The sequence below is a fragment of the Acipenser ruthenus genome, chromosome 8 (assembly GCF_902713425.1).
Source record: "Acipenser ruthenus chromosome 8, fAciRut3.2 maternal haplotype, whole genome shotgun sequence".
Lineage (NCBI taxonomy): Eukaryota > Metazoa > Chordata > Actinopteri > Acipenseriformes > Acipenseridae > Acipenser > Acipenser ruthenus.
The window spans coordinates 3,784,229-3,802,590 of record NC_081196.1 but is presented as its reverse complement, the minus strand read 5'-3'; the positions used below and the strand labels follow the sequence as shown (position 1 = coordinate 3,802,590).

The 18,362-nt window shown below is 37.8% G+C and overlaps 1 protein-coding gene across 1 annotated transcript; it reads right to left on the bottom strand.

Moving 5' to 3' along the window:
• Nucleotides 1-3,788: 3,788 nt before the first annotated feature.
• LOC117972977 (interferon-induced GTP-binding protein Mx-like) lies at nt 3,789-17,329 on the bottom strand. The gene is made up of 13 exons (XM_059028097.1): nt 17,225-17,329; nt 16,037-16,234; nt 15,666-15,800; nt 11,787-11,941; nt 11,253-11,391; nt 10,773-10,971; nt 9,374-9,452; nt 8,713-8,832; nt 7,651-7,801; nt 6,965-7,123; nt 6,767-6,843; nt 5,347-5,574; nt 3,789-5,077 (listed from the first exon to the last, which is right to left on the bottom strand). The coding sequence occupies exons 2-13, from the start codon at nt 16,224-16,226 to the stop codon at nt 4,853-4,855; spliced, it is 1,857 nt and encodes a 618-aa protein (XP_058884080.1). The 5' UTR covers nt 16,227-16,234; nt 17,225-17,329; the 3' UTR covers nt 3,789-4,852.
• Between the last annotated feature and the right edge of the window lie 1,033 nt (nt 17,330-18,362).

The following is an 18,362-nucleotide window of genomic DNA, read 5'->3' as shown; positions in this document are numbered from 1 at the left end:
TATGCCTTTTAAACCCGGGATAATTCTGGTTGTTCTTCTTTGCACTCTTTCTAGAGCAGCAATATCCTTTTTGTAACAAGGTGACCAGAACTGAACACAATATTCTAGGTGAGGTCTTACTAATGCATTGTAAAGTTTTAACATTACTTCCCTTGATTTAAATTCAACACTTCTCATAATATATCCGAGCATCTTGTTGGCCTTTTTTATAGCTTCCCCACATTGTCTAGATGAAGACATTTCTGAGTCAACATAAACTCCTAGGTCTTTTTCATAGTTCCCTTCTTCAATTTCAGTATCTCCCATATGATATTTATAATGCACATTTTTATTGCCTGCATGCAATACTTTACACTTTTCTCTATTAAATGTCATTTGCCATGTGTCTGCCCAATTCTGAATGCTGTCTAGGTCATTTTGAATAACCTTTGCTGCTGCAACAGTGTTTGCCACTCTTCCTATTTTTGTGTCATCTGCAAATTGGTTACTGGTTACCTCGCTCCATTTTGAGGTTTCTCCTCTAATCAGTACTTTCTGTTTTCTACATGTTAACCACTCCCTAATCCATGTGCATGCAGTTCCTTGAATCCCTGCTGTGTTCAGTTTGAGAATTAATCTTTTATGCGGGACTTTGTCAAAAGCTTTCTGGAAATATAAATAAACCATATTGTATACTTTGCAATTATCCATTGTCAATGTTGCATCCTCAAAAAAGTCAAGCAGGTTAGTTAGACACAATCTCCCTTTCCTAAAACCATGTTGACTGTCTCCCAGGATATTGTTACCATATATGTAATTTTCCCTTTTAGATCTTATTATAGTTTTCATAAGTTTACATATAATAGAAGTCAGGCTTATTGGTCTGTAGTTACCTGGTTCGGTTTTGTCTCACTTTTTGTGGATCGGTATTACGTTTGCAATTTTCCAGTCTGTCGGTACAACCCCTGTGTCAAGAGACTGTTGTATGATCTTGGTTAGCGGTTTGTAAATAACTTCTTTCATTTCTTTGAGTACTATTGGGAGGATCTCATCCGGCCCAGGGGATTTGTTTATTTTAAGAGCTCCTCGTCCCTTTAACACTTCTGCCTCTGTTATGCTAAAGTTATTTAAAACTGGATAGGAACAGGTCGACATGTGGGGCATGTTGTCTGTATCCTCCTTTGTAAAAACCTGTGAAAAGTAATCATTTAATATATTTGCTATTTTTTTTTCTTCATCTATGATTTGGCCATTTGTGTCTCTTAGACATTTAACCTCCTCTTTGAATGTTCTCTTGCTGTTATAATATTGGAAAAACATTTTGGAATTGGTTTTAGCCCCCTTAGCAATATTGATTTCTATCTCTCTCTTGGCCTTTCTAACTTCCTTTTTGACTTGTGTTTGCAGTTCCAAGTACTCTTTCTGTGTACTTTGTTTTTGGTCCCTTTTAAACGCTCTGTAAAGTGCCTTTTTTCGCTGAATATTTTTTTTAATTGATCTATCAAACCATTTTGGCCATTTTGTTTTAGATTTAGATTTGTCTACTTTTGGGATGTAATTGTTTTGCGCCTCTAGTACTACATTTTTAAAAAACAGCCATCCTTTTTCTGTGGATGTTTTCTCTATTTTACTCCAATCTACTTCTGTTAGTCTCTGTTTCATACCTTCATAGTTTGCTTTTCTAAAATTGTAAACCTTAGCTTTAGTCTGAGTTTGCCAATGGCTCTCTGACCTCTGTTTTAATTATTCTGTCTTAGTTATTTGAAAAGACTAAATCAAGGCATGCCTCCCCTCTAGTCGATGCCTTGACAAATTGCGTTAGGAAGCAGTCATTTGTCATTTCCACCATTTCAATTTCGTCCGTCGTGCTCCCCACAGGCTTTTCCCATTTTATACAGGGGAAGTTGAAATCCCCCATTAGTATGGCTTCTCCTTTTCTACACGCATTTCTATAGCCTGCTCCTATTATTATGCCCTTTGAATTTTTGTCCATTATTCTGACCCATATAGATTCGGCATTGTTTTCTTTGTCCTGATTTAACACCTGGGCTTCAAGACCATTTCTTATGTATAGCGCTACCCCTCCGCCTCTTCTGTCCTGCCTGTCTTTCCTATACAGTGTGTACCCACTAATAACAAAGTTTCTGTAACACCTATCACATCGTAGTTACTTGTTAGTGCAGTAGCTTCAAGTTCTAACATTTTGTTTCTGAGACTTCTAGCATTAAGATAAATACATTTAATAGTTGTCTTACCTGTGTTGTTGCCCTTGTTTTGATGTGGTCTCCCTTCTGTTTTTTTTGTTTTCTCCCCCCTTCCTTTCTAGTTTAAATGCTTTTGGACCTCCTCAAGGATCCTTTCCCCGAGTAGATTGGTTCCCTTTCTGTTTAAGTGCAGTCCGCCCCACCTATATAGATAGTCCTTGTTGTAGAATGTGTGCCAATGTTCAAGAAAGTTGAAGCCTTCCTGTGTGCACCACGATTTCAGCCATGCATTTTGATTTTGTATTTCCAGCTGTCCATATGGTCCTTTGCAAGGTGCCGGCAGTATCCCAGAAAATACCACAGTTTTGGTCTTGTCTTTTAATTGCCTTCCTAGCTCTCTGAATTTGTTTTGCAGGGATCCTGTCTCTTCCAATATTGTTTGTACCGATGTGGACGACTACTACCGGGTTGTCTCCTGTTCGTTCTAGGAGCCTGTCCACGTTCTCAGTGATGTGCTTGACAGAGGCTCCTGGAAGGCAGCACACTGTTGTAGTAAGGGGGTCCAAACTGTGAACTGAACTCGCTGTGTTTCTCAGTATGGAGTCCCCAGCAATCATGACCTCCCTTCTTTTTGCTGCTTGGCCAGCACTGTTTATAGGGCCCTGGATGTTGTTCCTTTCATTCTCTTGATGTTGGTTTTGGTCATCTAAATGTTGAAGTGGCTCAAATGTGTTGTATGTCTGGATTTCTGGTGGTTGTGTTTGACAAAGTTTCTTTTTTTCCCTGCTTCTGCCTATTTGAACCCAGCTGTTTCGACTCTCTTCCATCTCCCTGGTGGCTTTCAGTCTGCTAGGGGTGCAGACTTCCATGAATTGTGGGTGTGTCAGTTCCTCAAGCTCCTGTTGCTGTCTCATTTCCTCCAGCTCCATTTCTAACAGACAGCAAGTCCTGGATGGTGCGGCACTTTACACAAACTTGCTTCAGCTCTGTTGGGTTTTCTCGGTTTTCCCACATCATGCAGTTGTCACAGATTACTGGCTTGAAGACCATGTTTTATTATTATTTTTTTTTTTTGGAAGTTCAGTTTAGCTTCTGCAGCTGTCAATCTGCTTTCAAACTGCTTCTAACTGCGCTGTACTTGTCCACGACTGTACTTCTCCCACGCTGTCGCTTCCACACGCTGTCGCTCTGAACACAAAGCACCCTTTCTGACCACATTGCATTTCATTTTGAATTTACCGACTTTCCTTGAAAACAAATCCACATCTGGGACACTGGACATCCGCTGCTTTTGACCAACTCTGAGTACACCTGATTTTTAGTCCAGTGCGAATCATGCTTTATGTTTAAATCATGAAGCCTTTGTTTTTAAGTACTTCTTCAAAGCCGATGTGGTGCCATCCGCTAGGGAAGACTTCTCTAAAGTGTTGTACTATCAGGGATCTTTCAAAGTGAAGAAAATGTATTCAAACAATTGCTATGGGAGGGGGATGAGTTAAAGAATTATTAAGAATAAAAACAGTGTTGATGTTGATTTAAAAGTGAGTTCCGATGTTTCTTTAGAAAATACACAAAGTCCTTTTCTTCAATTAAGAATAGGTTTATTATAATGCATGCAGGTAATCATGTCCCAAGCACAGAACAGAGATTCAAAATTCTTACGACTTTACAAGATGTTAAATACCCCTTAACACAGGGTGGTTCCCCTCCCGTCTCTGGTACTAGCCAATGATAAAGCGACCTGTTACTGGGTGTTGGTTACGTTTAAGTGCCCCCCACCCAGTCAAAGCCCGACACCTTGTCTGTGGGAACCTGACTGTATCGGGTGTGATCCTGTTTTTAACACCTATGCCCAAATCTGCTCTATATGGGGGAAATAGCACCTTGAAAACCAGGGTCTTCCACCCGAGCTCAAAGGGTCCTTTGAAATTCAAAGGAACAAGATCTTATCGTGTTTCCCCAGACAGACAAGTTGTTGGTGGTGTGTGAGATTACAGGGGAAGAGATAATTAAGCACTCTTAATGCTTTTAAATCTAGCTTAAAGACCTACTTTTATAGAAAGGCATTTTTATGACTGTTTATATTTTCTGTTTTGTTTGTTTGTAAAGTGCTTTGAGATGTTGCTTTTAAAGGTGCTATATAAAATAAAGTTTATTATTATTATATTATTATTATTCATTTTTACTATAACAAGAGAATTGTAAAATGGTTAAAAATGTCTGCCCATGTTGTTGCATGGTGAGAGATACTTAAGCATGGAGGAAAAGAATGTTCAGGTTTCTCAATGACCATACATACACACAGAAATTAAATGAAAGTGTGTGTGTGTGTACCCCAATTGAGATGTGTTCATATGTCATGTGCTGAGGTAGCCTTGAAAATGTCAGCCAGTTCTTGTTGTGTTTATTATCTTGAGTGTCTTTTATATATCTTGACTGTGTTATCATGGAGAAGGTGCCGTTGTCTAATTTAACCATCTTCTCAAGAATATGCAACTTGAGATGACATTACCACTCACTCCCACTTCCTCTGCTAATCCTTGTGAACTAACAGCATATAGGAGATATGTGAATTTAGTCACTCAAGTGTATGGAATGTGTGCTGTAAACAGACAGATCATTTAAACCAAGCAGAATAATATCTGCTGTTTTTTTTCTCTTTTCCATGACTAGAATTTGATCAAAGCCAAGCGTGCTTTGTTCAGACGCTCTCGACGTTCTATGAAAGTTCGGCGCTTCTCTGCTGCAGTTCCCTCCTCCTCCACCAGCTCATCCACCAGGTCCCTCATCTGGAGAATACTGAACATCTCTCCCTGCAGCTTGGTGACCGACTCCTGCATCTGGTAGTACTTGATAGCCATGGGCACAAGGTCCACAAGACGATGGGAAGCAATCTGTTCAGTGAGAATCAGAGAGAATTACAGGACGATACAATAATCACACAAAAGGGGGAATTCACAAAAAAAGCCTGTTGAAGCTAAAAATCCTGAAAAATGTGTGTGCCCTGCGTTTCTAGAGGCCGATTGGTGATGGTCTCTTTCCCCAGACTTGTTTGGTGAAGAAGACTCCCTGAATGTTTGTGTATCTGCAATCCCTTTTGTCGAGCCCCTGCTATTAATAAGATAAAGACGAAGTTAAGATAAATATGAAAAACATACACAACCTTGTAATAGATTTTCAGATGGGTTGTCAGATGTGAGACCACTGATTCTGTGCTCATCAGACCCTTGTTATTATCGTGCATAGAGTATTCCTCTGTGTCCTCCATCAGCTCCACCCTGGAGCTGTAAATCGCATCCTGTGTATAAATCATTGACTCCATCCTGAAGAGCGTCTTTATCATCTGGTTGGCCTCATCTTCTTGCATTTGACGGATTTTGTCAATTATAACCTTAAGACAACATTGCAATGACGTTATTACATGAACAATACTTGACTCTGCAAATACTGCTTATGTTTCTTATCTTAAATTCTGCATTAGCAATACTGCATATTATGTCAAATATAATACACTTTACAAAAGAACAGGCAACTTTGGTTAATTGCATAATACCGGTATATTAAAAGATAAATGCTGAATTTAGGTGTCTTACTTTATTTAATGATTTGATTATAAAACATATCTCCACATAGTTTTAACTAAATATATAGGTTATTTCAAATGTGTCTTTCGTTGGGTCCCCAGTGGCTTATTGTACCTCCTAAAAGAATTGCTGTTGTAAGTAGGGTTACCAGATTTCCAGAGTGTAAAACTGGAATAAAACATCTTCTTCAATTCATGATGCCTTAGCAACTCTGAAGCCAAATAAAAGTATATAATCACACAATCATAATTAAAAAATTAAACATTGGGTGTATTTATTGCCAATCATAACAACTCGTTTCTTTCTTTCTTTCTATTATCCTCTAATCAAAGCAAGTTAAATGTACAAAAAGTCAGATTAGAGAGATCAGCTATTCCTATTTAAACATGTGATCTGCACATAATCAGAATTACACATATTAAACAAATAATCCATAAAATTGTTCATTTTATTTTTGAGTGGCGCTAACCTAATAAATTACTTTGTTGTTAACTTGCTGAGCACACTGATAGTTTTGTACTTAAAAAAAAATTATATAAATACAATAGCAAAACCGTGACAGTTTAAAAAATGTGCTGCTTCTGATTGGGACCAAAAATGAAGGCTGAAAATGGAACAATGTCAGTTTTCCCGGGAAGCCTAGTAACCCGTGTTGAATGCCATTCCACTGTGGTTTGAATCCTACTCATTGCTGATCTTGGTTCGAAACCCACAGTGAGTTGCCTTAATAGTTTACCTCTTCGCGCTTCACTAACCACTTCTGGTCAGGTGCCCGACAAGTTCAGCTTGGCAACTGCTGCTAAGGTTTGGAGACCTCATCAGGCAATTAGCTTGACAGCAAGACCAAGGCTGCCCGTTGAGCAGCCCTTGATCGGTAGGCGGGTTGCAGCAATAAGGCAACAATGGAATCGAACACCTCAAACTGAGCAGAAATGTGATAAAAGTGATGCTCAAAAGAGAAGCAAAAAAAGGGATTCTGGAATTTGGAAATTTCCTTACCTTTGTCTCCTTCAGCAATTTGGGCAATTCAGCAAAGTGCTTATAAGCCAATTCGGTAAGCACAGACTTCACCTTATCTGGAAACATATACAGTATATATATCAGGGTAATATTGTATATGTGTTTGGAGTAATATCATAACACCACAATGTTGTTGTTTTTTTGTTTTGTTTTAAAGAAAATAAGGACAGTGGTTACCTGAAATTTCTTTCTGCATTTCCAAAGCAGGTTCCTCTAATTTCCTGATAAGGTATTTGGCTGAAGATTCAAAAACTCCGTAGTGTAAGAATCCTGGCAACTGTCTTCCATAGCTGCTTTCGACATTATCTTTTACCTTGTTACGGAAGTCATCCTTAGCTATGGAACAAACAGTCATTTGATATTTCCTGTATTTTGTTTGTTTTTACAGACAAATCCCCCAGATAAAAAAAAAAACTAAACAAAAATAAAACAACCTTCAAAAAGGAGTGTTAACTCTAATGGTTTTTTAAACTTTAATTAGAGACACAGATAAGTGTCTAGTCAAGTGCACTGTCAAAAATGAAACTGTTTTTGGAGGCTTCCTCTGTAGACTTTGAAATGCCTGTATATTCCAAATTGAAGAACAGAAAATAAGCAAAGAACCAACAGATCTTCAACAGAAGAAAGAGGGACCATACATGTAGAGCACATATTGGTATTGCTTGTGATAACAATATTTTATGGAACTCTCTGCCTTACCCTTAGGTATCAGGAATGCCTACAGATCTCAACTAAATACTTGGTAGCATGGCTCTGCACGGCTCCATTGTTGAATCTTTGTATTGCTTTTGAAAAGAGTCACAGTATGTCATTGTATGCAGGTCCACATCAACAAGGCTGAGTAAACTCAAATTAATACTTACTCTCTAAATCAGATTCCTGCTCTTTCAGATAGCAGTGCCACTTCTCAAAACACTCTCGACTAAAGGGAAACAGCTTCAAATCACTCACAAAATCCTGGGAAAAATCTCCAGATGCCAGGGCAATGATGTCATTGCAGAATTTTCTTATTTTCTGTGGTTGAATCATGAGCATAAGAGATACCATTAGATGACTGGGTTCGGTTTTTTAGGTAAAGTGCTTAATCTTCCTGGTAATGCAATCAAATCACAGGCATAATTTACACATCACCCTCACTTTTTCAACCCCTCACATTGCAGCAGTACTGGAACTTTTAATTTCTCAATAATTTATTGATACAATCAGCGCACATGCAAATTCATAGATAGATAGATAACCTGTTGCTGAGTATCTCAGCCTTCATGTATATACATGTATATAAGGTGTATTATACAACATCTTTTTTTAAATAAAAACATATTTTTTAAAAAGTGTCAGCGAGAACTATTTTTGCATGATTAGTCAGTATTGTGCTGTGCTACAGTAGTAAATGCACTAATTTGCAGCACAATGTTCTCTGATCTTCAAAAACAAAGAATGTAAAACAATTTGAATATAAAATCAATACTGTTATACAATATATTGCACATTATTACTTTATTATTAATAGTGCTGGAGACACAATGTCGGTAGTAAATAACTTTTTCTACGAGGAAGGGCCTGTAGGATAGTGGGTGTCTATTTACATTGAGCACAGGAGGGACATTTAAGGTGTAATTCAGAAAATGAAAACTTTAATCTTTATCTTAATCATATTCCTTGTATGCACATGGCATGGGAACAGAGTGCTGGTTATTCATTTTATTCCAATTTGCGGTGTGAAATTTGCACTGAAATGGCACCTATTGTTAGAAGGTTCTTGAGTTTTCTTAATTGCAGTGCTACAATGTGTGGCTTCATCTGCTGCCTTTAAAATGATGACTTTGGCATTTATAAGATTATATTTCAATGGGTTTTAATGTCACATGAACTGCCATGCCAGGCATATACTGGTTGTTCAGCAGCATCAGTGTCCAGGGACTTACATTGCTCAGGAAGCTTTTTTTTTCGGAATCATCAGATGGTGCGTCTCCCATCGATGCCAGTTCCTGGTTGGTTTCCTCAACTTTACTCTGAAGCTGGGATTCAATTGTAGAAAGGGATTTCTGTTTGAAAAGGAATAAAAAGTGTCATCAGAAAAAAAAAACAAGCAATTGTTAAAATTATAGGACTGGAAATTGCAATTAGCAACGTATTTTGTAAAAGAAAAAGAAAATAATGTGACAATTGCTTTTTGCTTTGTAACTGTAGTAAGACCTACTGGTATGCCCAGGTCTCGAAAGTAATCCTAGTGTAGTTTGTAACTTTTGTAATTTCGTTCATTTGGATTTTACTATCACAAAAACATATAACACAAATGTCATTTTATTCAGTTTCATGTGTCTTTATCATACCAGTTTGTTTGCATTCCATACTTTTCCCAGTTTGTCTTACAGTTTAAAATGTGAATGCCTCAATCTTGAAAACAACACCTGTCCTCGGCCGCTCCCAGGGTTTGGCTAAAACCTTCCCCGTAAGCTTAACACCACAGAAACTTTCTTACACTTTTGCACATAATCTAGTTTATGATGGAGTGTTTGAAGACATGGATGAGCTATAAAAGCTAGTTCGTGGGACCACATGTATTTCGATATATTGCTTTCTTACCTTGATCTTTTGGACAAGCTCACTCGTGAGTCTGTCTGCCAGGCAGGGCACAGTTGCCTGCTTCTCAGCCAGCGGTTGCCTTGAACAACAGACATCAAATACTGAGCGAATCTGACATATAATAAATAGGTTTCCCTGGTCGCTGCTAATGGGAAACCAGTATGTTTGTGATCACGTGCAGTCATACAGGACACACTAAATCCCAGCTCGCTCAACGAAACGTGTTGAGAAACAAGGAAGCATGTGTCCCTGTGTGGATAGATCTGGGTTTTACTTTGAGTAATGGGTTTCCAGTAATTTTTGTCTTTGGCCAATCGGTAAAGACTCTTTGAGCATGTGACTCATTGATCAAGATGGCTACTTACACAGAAGATGCCTCACGGTTTGGACAGAGGCTAAAATCAATCATTTTGTTGATCTGTATGCTGACAGGCCATGCCTGTTCAACTCCAAAAGCAAAAACTACCATAAACACAATGGCTACGTGTTGCTTGAAAACGTTTCCCTGTGTTTTCTAGGCCATTTTTAGCTAAATAACATGACTGTGGCCAACTCACACTAAAGCATGTGACAGCGATAATGGTCAAACAAGCGCTTCATCTTGTATATTCATAACCAGTTCACACAAACACCCTCAAAGGAAACAATTGGTAAATGCCTACAAACTGAAAAAAACAAATGTTACTTCAGTAGCTACCCAAACAATCATTATTTATTACATTTGTGTGCTTAATTATTATTATAGTTGATATTATTATTTGTTTATTTAGCAGACGCCTTTATCCAAGGAGAACTTACAGAGACTAGGGTGTGTGAACTATGCATCAGAGTCACTTACAATTATGTCTCACCCGAAAGACGGCGCACAAGGAGGTTAAGTGACTTGATCAGGGTCACACAATGAGTCAATGGTTGAGGTGTGATTTGAACCGGGGACCTCCTGGTTACAAGCCCTTTTCTATAACCACTGGACCACACAGCCTCCATATTGCAAGGATTATGTCAATCAGGTAACATTGCAATATCGACCCATGATGTCGTACGGAACACAAGTAGAGCGCCTGTATTTTTTTTCTTCTTCTAATAGCTCTTCCTGTAGTGATTTAGAGAGGACACACCCCTGATCTGAAACCCCAGTCCACTAGAGCTGACATTTTGAAGAAAGACTTGAAACAGACTTTAAATGTAAAAAGTTGTCCGGATGTTAATGACAAGAAAAACGACAGGTACGTTATTTCAACAGTTTGAGCAACATGTGGGGGCGTGTAGCACTATATTTTTCTGAACCTCGCTACTTACTCTTTAAAAGCTATTGTAAGCAAAACAACCTCACCAACATATCCATCCACACTCTCATACAAACCATTTGAAAACTTTAAAAGCATGATGGAGTTTTTACCTGAAATGCTTATTGGATTTAAAAAACTCCATTTCCCGTTTAAGGGCTTCGGACAAGGACATCTTGTTATCAATGTCCTGTTGTCCACGACACCTGACAATCAAGTACCCTTTCTGCAGGAAGACAAGCTCATTCCGGAGCAGCTTGTTCACCTGTTCTTCAGCTCCTTTGTCTATGAGGTCTGGTTTCGTTAGCACAGCTGTGAATCCATCAGAACAAGGAGAGACGCATTCAAAAGGGCACCGTTATTTCTATCATGAAACCTATTTCACACTGTTTTAGTGTGGGTTCATTTGTTTATTCACAACATTCCCAAACCTGAAGGAACATTGATAAACACTCTTCCGGCTGGTTTCACACAGTCTCTTGGACTGCCTAATGTTATTTAAGGTAAAACGATTCAAGATTAGTACTAATTTGGGTCTGTGAAACCAGCTGTTTAAGTCACAGGTTAAGCCTCATGTCTCATGTCAACAGTACCCAGAGTTCTCTCTCCTGAAGGATCCACTTCTCTTGCCATTTGTAAGGCTTCAGCTGTAGCGATGTCAGTGTTGCATGGAATGACCACCAGGTTTATTGTTTCTGCCTTCTTGATGTAAGAGTTGATTAACTTCTTGATCTGAAAGTAGACAGAGATTGAGGAAAAACATTCTTAAAGAGGTACTTTATACCACGTGTGCATTCGTTACTGTGGCAGGGACTGTGTTTTGTGGTTTTGTTTCTTAGAAATGAAGTTTTGATTCATTGATTGCCAATTTGGAGCTGGGCACATGTTTAAAAGAAGAGATGAAAGCCGGTTCATTTGTTCCTCAGCTAGTATAAAGAAGTAATTAGAGAGACTTCATGTAAAGTGTTACTTGTTTTAGTGTCCTGCTGAAGGAGCAACACCCTGAATCATGCCACTGTTGGTATGTAGCTCGGTGGTGATGCATGGTATTGCACCCTGCACTGGTTTTGTGTTTAATTAAATGTGATCTGTGCTTGTTAAGTATCAGGATGTGGTTGAAATCTTACTGTCTTCTCTATGTCATGTGACTGACTTCCCACTGCAATTCTGGCTATTCCTGGCAGGTCAATGAGGGTTAAATCTGGAGCCGTTCTGGACTCGATCTTCAGAGTGATCCGCTCAGTGCTGATTTCATTATTCTTGCCAGCCACAGTATCTTGAGCTGTGGAGATCGACAGAAACAGTGTAGAATAAACTGCATAATAACACAGCCTGTGAAATTCTTTTTATTTTTTAAAAAATGTTGTTTTATTTTTCACAAATGTTGTTTTATTACAGATGCACATTAATACAACAACTCAAATAGATGCATAGCAATAACAGTTTACATCATGTTTTAACTACATACATATTTTTTTATTAAACATCATCTGATTTTTTTTTTTTTACATTTTGACAAACAGACCTTGCATAGTTACCATCATTTCTTTTTGGTGGCAGCACAGTCCCCCCACTCTTTTTAATCAACTGCCTATTTACAGTAAATACTGCCCATGCCCTCTATAAAAATACAGTGAGTATATATATATATATATATATATATATATAGTAGCGATCTCAGTTAACGCAGGCAGGCGCATCACACAGGGTGAGGCAATCCACACACAGACGGAGGGCGGGCGCAAACCCGGGACCTCTCGCACTACAGCATAGCGCCGATACAGCTGTACAAAAGAGCCGGCTCCCTTTGCAAGGAGCGTATATCGGGCTTATGTCTTCGTGTGTGATTACGTCACCTACCAGCCCTGCTGCTGCCTTCCCCCTTGCACGCTACACTATGTGTGTGTATATATATATATATATATATATATATATATATATATATATATATATATATATATTAGGGCTGTAAATCTATGTTTAATTGACAACACGTTTAAACCCATTGTTAATCCGGTCGTTTAACCGTTTAACCAGCCATAAATTTAATGTTTCACTCATTTCATATTTTTAGATTTTACTTCCAATATTTTAAGTCATATTTTAACCTCGGTAAGTTATTCAAAGCGCGTACCATATAGATCAACTTAAAGACAAACAATGGTAAACATAAAAGCATAAAGGAGGACTGTAAATTAGCACTAAAATGTAATCTATTTTAATAGCGTAAAACACATTCATAGTCATTTTACAACGTTCTCCAGAAGCTCCATAAAAAGCGTGTGTATCCAAAATCGAAATAACATTTAAAAAACAACTATTTAAATTAAAAACACAGTGACAAGACTGCATTTTTAGTTTCATTCACTTGTATATTGTTGGCAGGAAATAAAAACATGTCCAGAACCCAAAACCTTTATTTTTTTTCATTAAAAATCAAAGCCGTTGTCTGATACAATACTCGTTCCCAGCGTCCCTCCCCTTCACAACGGCGCTTGCGCATTCACGTGAAAAAATAAAGACTTCATTTCCCAGCGTTCTTCTCTTTCACGACTTCTCTGTTCAGATCGCTTGAATAATTAAAAGCTGTTCTGTAATTGCAGATGTCATGTTGAACACACACAATAAAATATGGACAAATAAAAAGTTGTGAGCACTTTGTAACAGATATATTATTGGTCGTTCTTTTTATAAATAAATAAATAGTAGCTACATGTTTTTCATTTCCAATATGTTACTGTTACAGTGTTTTACTGTGGCGTGAATGGAGCCGTGAGGTGCCTTAATCACACAGGCTATTCACTTTACTGAAATAATGTACAGTACTAAGACTAGGGTTCTGATTTACGTTTTTGCCGTTTAAAAAAAATGTAATTACGTTAACTTATGCACACCGCAGGCAAGGTGAACAACACAAAACCGTAAACCTACAGGCTTCAACTTTTTCCATTTGGTTTGCATTCGTCTTCATTGGATTAAGTATTGTTTTATCTAATTGTACTGAAAAATAGTATTGTTAACTTTAAAAACGGGTTGTATTTGTTTTATTTATTTATTTTTTTAGTGCGGTGTGGGGCAATCCAAAGCAAACCGATGGGCATGTTTCATAACTTTTAGTTTTGAACTTGATCAATTCTATATTGCTATGCCCATGGTTTCACTACCATAAATCTTCTCTGTGTGAACACTGGGATCGTATTGTTCAAAGTGACTGCTGTAATAGCAGTCTATGTGAGGAGTTAGTTTCACATTTTCCCTTCATATATGTCAATCTCAAGCTTAGTGCTCTACTGCCAAATGCTTTTTTTTCATACAGCACTTAATTCCAGGTTAATATTATTTTGATTCCGTGATTCCGTCCGTGCTCTTGTTAACACGGGCTCCATAGAGCCCTATAAGACCTGAAAAAAGACAATGCCATGGAGATACACAACAACGCAGGAAGCTGGTCTGTCCTTAATTTATGCAAGACTTAGATTAGAGTGATCACGTGGAAGAACAGGTCAGGTTTCCTTAAAGGGGAAAACCATAGAAAGGGAAACATATCTTTTCGGAAAATATGCAAAAATAATTTGATAATATATTTTACTGTTAAGTTGCGTTTAAATGTATAATACAAATTTTAAACGAAAATATTTTAAATCCATTTTTACCGTTTAAACCCTTAAAGCCCTAATATATATATATATATATATATATATATATATATATATATATATATATATATATATATATATATATATATATATTGAACATTCAGCAATCTACCCATTAAAAAAAAAAAAAACAAACAAAAAAACATAGGATTTGTATTTCAATCCCATTGCACTGAAGCAGTATACAACAAGCTTGGAGTATTTAAACACTAAGCAAAGCAGATTCATTCATTCAAATCCAATCAAAACCAAAACAGCATTTGCTCCAGTGCAAAGTTTGCACCACTTGAAATGAAACAAAGAATTAGCACACTAATGCAAAATAATGTGCAAGCAAACAAGCCATATTTTCTCTAAAAGCTAAACAGCTCAATACACACACATACAGGTAGTGAACAAAACAATGGAAACCCCAATGTAAAGTCAATTAATAGGGTGTTGGGCCACTATGGTATCCCGCTCTGTGGAATTCTCGGCGGACCGTTTTTTGTGAAACTGGCTGCTCGCACCCCAGGTTGAAATTTGCAGTCAGTTGATCTGCAGTTGCTCGCCTGTTTTGCCTTGCACTTCGAATTAATGCACGGATAACACGATCCTGGAGTATGCGCTTCCGCCCGCTGTTGCCCTTTACTGATGATGTCTTTCCCTCGGAGTTCCATGCCGACATCACCTTAGACACCGTTGCTCGTGAAACATCAGCAAGTTGAGCTGTCTTGGTCACTGAAGCTCCTGCCAAACGCGCCCCAACAATCACCCCTCTTTCAAAGTCACTGAGGTCTCCTCTTGCAGCCATAATTATAGGCAACCAGGCCTGTCCAGCATTTTTATACATGACCCTAAGCATGCTGGGATGTTATTTGCTTAATTAACACATGAGCCACACCTGTGTGGAAGCCCTTGCTTTCAATATACTTCATTTACCCAGGTGTTTCCATGTTTTGTTCACTACCTGTACATTATATATATATATATATATATATATATATATATATATATATATATATATATATATATATATATATATATGAACATAATTTAGATATTTTATTTAACATGTAATCAAAGAAGCCACACAATGATTCATCGTGTAATTCAATCTGTGAACATAATATTATTCAGCAGGCTTCATTTGACCTAATGAAGCAAAATGTGTTAATTCTATAGGGTGATGCATAACTTTTTGCCATAGCTGTCTCTCCTATTCAGTAACTTAAATATTTTTCCTAGTGAAGCAAAATTGTCAATTTAACCTATTGTATTTGTTTTCTATTTTGAGTGCACTCTGTTTTAGTTATAAGAGTGCAACACATGTGCAGAAACACCAGAACACTTTTGCTAAAGGTTTCTCACCTGTTTTAATTTCTCTCTCCACCTCAGAGGGGTCTCCAAGCTTTTTCTCATAGTCCTTGTAAGCGATCATCCCTTTCCATTCATCCGTTTTGACATTTTTTAGGATCAGTTCCAGAGGACATCGCGTCATAAGCCCTTCAAACAAAAATCAGAAAATCCGCACTATGTAGGCATTTGAAGAAGTCAGGGCAAGATCACGGTAACACACCACACAGATGCTGTTTTGAGAAAACCTGAACCTTACAAAAATTACAAAAAGAATCCCCATTGAAGAAGCAAAACATGGTCTCCTCAGTTTGCGCCTGTGTCTCCACAATGCTACACGCTGTTCCCTCATTTAACACCAGAGCTGTAAGTGGAAGTCTCCTTACCACCACCTCTTGGTAGAGATACACCAGACAGAGCCTCAAGTACGGAGCTCTTCCCAGAACTCTGGTCTCCAATGACCACGATGGTGGGTAACGGCAGGTCCTGATCCACACCTAGCGCTCGCAGGGAATCAATGAAATCAAGGTAGGGTCGCACCTTGTCCTCATAGAGATCATGAAAAGCGTTATCCATTTTTTAAACTACGGTGGGGAGAGAGGGAGAGGCAGGTTATAGATACTTGTTTGGACTACAGTACATACTTTCTGTAGCCTGCCAACACAACACATCCCACTCATCAACAGAGCTTCAGACAAATATCCCATGGATTAACCGTAAAAAGTGGGAGATGTATGTAGTATACAGCATACGCCATGTAAAAGTAGATTGCAAAGAGCAGAAACATTTGATACTAACCACTAAAGTCTTGTACACTTGTACCATGATTATTGTCCTTCTTTAACAGAAACAATAGTTGAAATTGGGATACTCAAATGCTTAGAAATCGTGTATCCTTCTCCAGCTTTATGACAATAAATCTTCATATAGCTCTTTACTTTTTCCCATATTGACTTATTGGTAATGACAGCAAATCATCCTATGCCTAACTCTTTCATACTCTAAGAATGTTCACTTACAAGACAGACTTTTCTAGAATTAGGTTCTGCATTATCATGTTGAAATTTGTAGACAATACTATCATAGCATCAAAGAGTATGAATACTTTTGAATTAGCATTTTTTGGAGTTTTGCAAAAAAAAACTATAATAAATAATTGTATTTCTATTATATTGTATAATCACTTTTTTCCTCATCCACAAAAGTTTTTGCTACAAAAGATTTTTCCTATAATTTGTTTGAGAAATTTCCAGAAATTATAAATTTCCATTGGAATGTGTAAACTTTATATACTGTATATACACACAAACATTTTTCATAAACGCCTGTTACCAAATGTGTAGGCTTATGTACATACACATTACTGTATGCAAAAGTAAAGAAAGTAAATGCTTAATATCAGTGAATTTCTCAAAAAAAAAACTTAATCGACAGTCTATATAAACATTTCCAAGCACTATTAACAAACACAATAGCTACAACCCCCATAAAAACAATAGTGCAATGTCATCCAAGCAAATCATGTAAACTGAGAAAAACACAGAAAAATCAGAGTGCAAATGTACAGTACCCACCTGCTGTTCAGCTTCTATCTGCCTAGGTTATCAATGCACAGGGAGCTTCCAACAAGCAGCCTTTCAAAGCTTGCCCTTTAAATACCCTCGAATCACGTTCTGTAATTCGAGAAGGCAACACCCACTGCCAGGGCCAGATTAACGCAGGGGGGGGGGGGGGGTGCAAAGGTTTTCTTTTTTTTTTAAACAGATAAGGAATTGAGTGCAAACTGGAAGAACTTCACTCACTGACATTTCAACAGAGGCAGTGTATCCCACGTGTGTTCACAAAAATCAAACTGCCTGACCCGGAACTTACTGTCTCGCTCACTTTCGAGCGGTGACACGATTGAGAAAGAAGTAAGCCACGTTAAACTGCATTTGACTGAAGGTTGCCAACTATCTATTAAGGCCAGTCAGTAAAAAAAATGACACATTTTAACACTAAAACGTAAATAAATATTTTTTTTTATCGAAATAAATCAGGTATATTTTGTATTGCTTACGGCTTTGCCAGTCAGCTCGAATGACATACACCTTATATGATGGCAGTGAAAAGTATAGAATGCCAATTAACTCTACGGTGCTGAATTAGCACGCATGTTCTTCAACCAAGCAACCAAAGCGAGCTCAGGAGACATCATCCAGCTTGCGATGCTTTGTTACTGGAAATATGCTGGATAGCCTAGATTGAATTTATACAGTAAAATGTGACTGACTTGAAGGATCTTAGACGGGATATGGCAGCTGATGAAAACTGGCACAAAATTGCTGTTGTCCACACCTAGCGGAGAACCACGTTTTCCTACACTTGTCAAGGTTGCCATTAATATATTGGCTTTTCCACAGCACCGCAGAATCAGAACAAGATTTTTTATCAGATGAACCTTGTAAAACAGACGTAAGAAATGAATTGTCTAGACATTCTGAATGGATTTGACTATCAAAAATACTATTAAAACTGCACCAGCTTCAGACTAACGAAGCAAATGTTCCAATCTGCAAATGTGTCCATGTATGACCATAAGAAGTAAATAAGACCTTGTAGTGACCTGGCAAGTAATTATTAAGCATGAGACAGGAGTAAGAAAAGCAAAGAACGTTTATTCTTCTGACATTTTAGCACACATGTCATTCACTACTAGCGCCCTCAAGTTGA